The following is a 3703-nucleotide window of genomic DNA, read 5'->3' as shown; positions in this document are numbered from 1 at the left end:
ACGTAAAATCAGGTCGTTTCCGTACAAACACTTAAATTAATTCCCTAATAGGAAAATCAAAAGGATTGCTTCACTCTGTAACTTTTAAATATTTCATTCCACATTATTAAAGTTAGAGATGATTAGATCACCATCTCCTCTTAGAGAAAATACCACATGCAAGATTGTTTTGAATTTGTGAAAAATCAACTGATTTCTGATGCATAAGGGCCCTATCTTTAACTTTGGGAGAAGAAAATACTTCCCCAAAGTTCAGATTAGAACCTCCTTGGAGTCTCTCAAAGGGCCCTGAAGCAAAGGAAGAGATGGTACCTTGACTTTTTCGAGGTGATCTTGGAGAGAGTCAATGAGGAGGTCACCCACAGGCTGCCAGGAGCCCTTGATCACCTCAGCTTGACGTAGCTTGAGGTCAAGCTCATCCGTTGCCTCCTGAAGTTCCTGGAGTCTTTCGAGGGCCTCGTCTATTTTTCTCTGCCAGTCTGCAGAGTGCAGGTTCAATTTTTCCCACTCGGCGTTGACCTCCTCAGCCTGCTTTCGCAGGAGCCGTGTGACATTCTGGGCTCTCTCCTCAGGAGGCAGCTCTAAATTGGTAATATGAAAAGGTTTTAGGCCACATTACTTTTTATTTTGTTTTGTTTAAAAAAAAAATTGTTGAAAAGGTCACACTGGAAGAAAGAAGTACAGGGCAACAAGAAGCCAACCCACTGATTAATGGTTCCTTAATGCCTCGGCATAAATTTTGACACTGTCCAGAACATCTCAAGTCTGTTCTCCTGAGTATAACTGTTCTACCTTCTATCATTCAGATCATCCAAGATTCACTTAAGCCATCAAGTAGAAACATGTTAGGATGTGCACCACAGGCTCTAATTTATTTCAGCCAGGCTCTTAAATGGAAAATTAGCTTGTAGTCTTTATAATGACAGAATTCCTTCTCACAGAAAATCTCCTGTTTACTATTTTCCAAATATATCAATAACTGGTCACGGATTCATCTCTTTTAATGTTTATTTATGAATGTGCAAGCAGATTTATCCACGGTGGTTTAGAGTTCCTTTTTCTTTTCCAACATCTCTGTTTAATTTGAATCGATTCTATTTAACTTAGAAAATATGAGCGCCATCCAGACCCTGGCAGCAAGAATGGGTGTTGCTCTGTCATCACTGATCCTTCTATCAATATGTTATTACAGTTCCACATTCGATTACCTCTGGGCTCCTGGTAGAGTTTCTCTAGTCCTTCTAAAGGCTGCTCTGTCAGAAATAGTCGTACAGTCTCAAGAGTACTCATGATTACAGGTTCTTTCGTTTTCAATTCCCTCTTGAAGGCCTGTGAAATGAGATGAAAAGAAATGCTTATTTGGCTTGTGGCATTCTTCTCAAAATTAATCCTGGGTGTTCAGCACTTGGTTATGGAATTCCCAGGTCAATTTCTATCTCCTTTATTTATAAACCGATAGTCACAAAATGATAAAGAAGGCTATATGGATCTTCCCGTGAATCAGGAAACCACTGTGTGTATAAAACTATTCTGGAGAGCATGGGGGAACTTTCAAGATACATTCATGCCTTTTCATTAAGATAAGAGTGATTTATTTTTACAACCCGAGTGCCAAACTTGAAATCTGAAGGCAAAGTTGCAAAATACATATTACAAAACACTAGCAGGGGTAATGGAGATTTCCATATAGCCGCAAGAATAGTTCTTCCAGAACACAGTAGGGAGCCCAAAGGGCTATGTGGAAGAACTTAGGTTGTACTGAAATATACAACCAGTTCAATCCATAACCATCAGTTAATTCTGTCATAATGTCTGACAACTTATAAAGTGAAATACTCACAGTAAAGTAAAACCTCAGTCCTTTTGAAAAATACCCATTATCTAATGTGACTTCTTTGAGAATGGTAGAAATACTCTGAGGTATAATGGACTTAGGAATTGTGGGAATAAGTTTCTATGGAAGAATAGGCCTAGAAGAGGTCTCTTGGGGTTATCTACACTAGTTATCAATTATAATCTCTAATCTGTAATCTTCATTGATACAGAGGATTAAAAGGAAAGCAAAATGCATAGTTTCTGTCTTCAGGAAGCTTCTGGATGAAAAGAGAGAGAAAAGTAACACACTAGAAAGAGAGTAAAAACAATAAGTTTCATAGGCCATTGAGTGCTAATGGTGGCGAGACAGTGTATGAGGCTAGAATAAAATGACAGATGCTTGGAGATCATCAAAGAGAGTTATTGAGCAGATTCAGCCATCTGAGAAGTGAAGATGTTAATAAAAGTATTAAGTACACATAGATGTTAATAGATCAGTGTAAAGACAATAGTAACAATAATTGCTCTGACCTAGGGCTTAATTATTCATATCTCTTTTCAATTCTGTCCTATTTTTAACAATGTTTTGAATTTAAGCCCTGTTCTGCTACTGAGAGAAGAATTAGCTGCATCTCCTTTGAACTTCAGATATATTGTGTTGTAGGAATGCTCCAGAACTCTATTATATGACACATGTATAAATAAAATCCTCATCATTCAAAAAAATCCTGAGTTCCTTTACAAAATGATTTGTCTTCCACAGTTACTTAACAATTCAGTAGAAAGAGGCAAACTGTTTGATTTTTTAAAAATGCTTATTTATTTTAAGAGAGAGACAGATTGCTAGTAGGGGTCAGGGGTAGAGAGAGAGAGGAGGGAGAATCTTAAGCAGGCTCCGTGCTTAGCACAGAGCCTAATGTGGGACTCGTTCCCATGACTGTGAGATCATGACCTGAGCCAAAATCAAGAGTCAGACCCTTAACTGACTAAGCCACTGAGGCAGTCTGAGGCAAGGTGTTTGAATTGAAATAATAAAATTCTATAAGTGAAATATTAGGATTCAGTTTGTGGATGGGGAGGTAGTTTCTATACAGTGAGATATTTCTGTGGCATTGATATAATACAGAGTAGGTATTATAATACAGAGTAGGTGGGTAATTTATTCTGCTTACATGTAAGGCTGATTCTCCCTCTAATACCCCATTTGAAATCTCTGTGTGTGTGTGCACGTGTGTGTATGTGTATCCAGTTCCTGTACTGTTATATTTTCTCATACTTTTAATTTTCCCAACTTCAAGAAAATTATCATTTTTTCTAGCCTCTTCATTTGGACTTGATAGGAAGCAATTTACTCTGGCATTAATAATTATAAAATAATAATGGCTCCATTTATTGAACTATGTGTCAGTAGTTGTATAAGAAACTAGAAATGCAAAGCTGAGTGCAAAACAACCCCTCCCATTTAGAAACCTGTATATAGTAGAAGAGTCAAACACAGAAATAATTTCAATACAGTGTGGAAAGTGCATCATAGGTTTGCATCATATTGGAGAGGAAACTGGGAAATGCTTCCTAGAGAAGACAGTATTCATAAAGAATTCTAAAGCACGAACATGTATTAGCCAGCGAAGTGAAGGTTAGAGGAAGGAGAAGAAAACCAATGAAAATACATGTGTGAAGACAGAAGACATAATATAGCCTGGCAAGTATTATTTACATCTCAAGTTTTCTCAAGTAGGCCAGTTTTCTTTCTGTTTTCTTTTTCTTTCTTTCTTCTTTTTTTTTTTTGAGACAGAGAGAGAGAGAGAGAGAGAAAGAGAGAGACAGAGGCAGAGGAAGAAGGAGAAAAAGATTCTCAAGCAGGCTCCACACATAGCACGAGCCCAAC

The 3703-nt window shown here is 37.6% G+C and overlaps 1 protein-coding gene across 1 annotated transcript in view; it reads right to left on the bottom strand.

Annotated features, from left to right (window-relative positions):
• DMD (dystrophin) overlaps window positions 1-3703 on the bottom strand; it is a 637032-nt gene that overhangs the window by 349597 nt on the left and 283732 nt on the right. Inside the window, exons 8-9 of the mRNA XM_077745468.1 lie at window positions 1209-1329; window positions 313-581 (exon numbers count right to left, since the gene is read on the bottom strand). Of these exons, the coding sequence (XP_077601594.1) occupies window positions 313-581; window positions 1209-1329 (390 nt within the window). The remainder of the gene's footprint in view (window positions 1-312; window positions 582-1208; window positions 1330-3703) is intronic.

This window comes from Crocuta crocuta, unplaced genomic scaffold (assembly GCF_008692635.1).
Source record: "Crocuta crocuta isolate KB4526 unplaced genomic scaffold, BGI_CrCroc_1.0 scaffold598, whole genome shotgun sequence".
NCBI lineage: Eukaryota > Metazoa > Chordata > Mammalia > Carnivora > Hyaenidae > Crocuta > Crocuta crocuta.
Note: the sequence above shows the minus strand (reverse complement) of the source record. Positions and strands in the feature narration are given on the sequence as shown.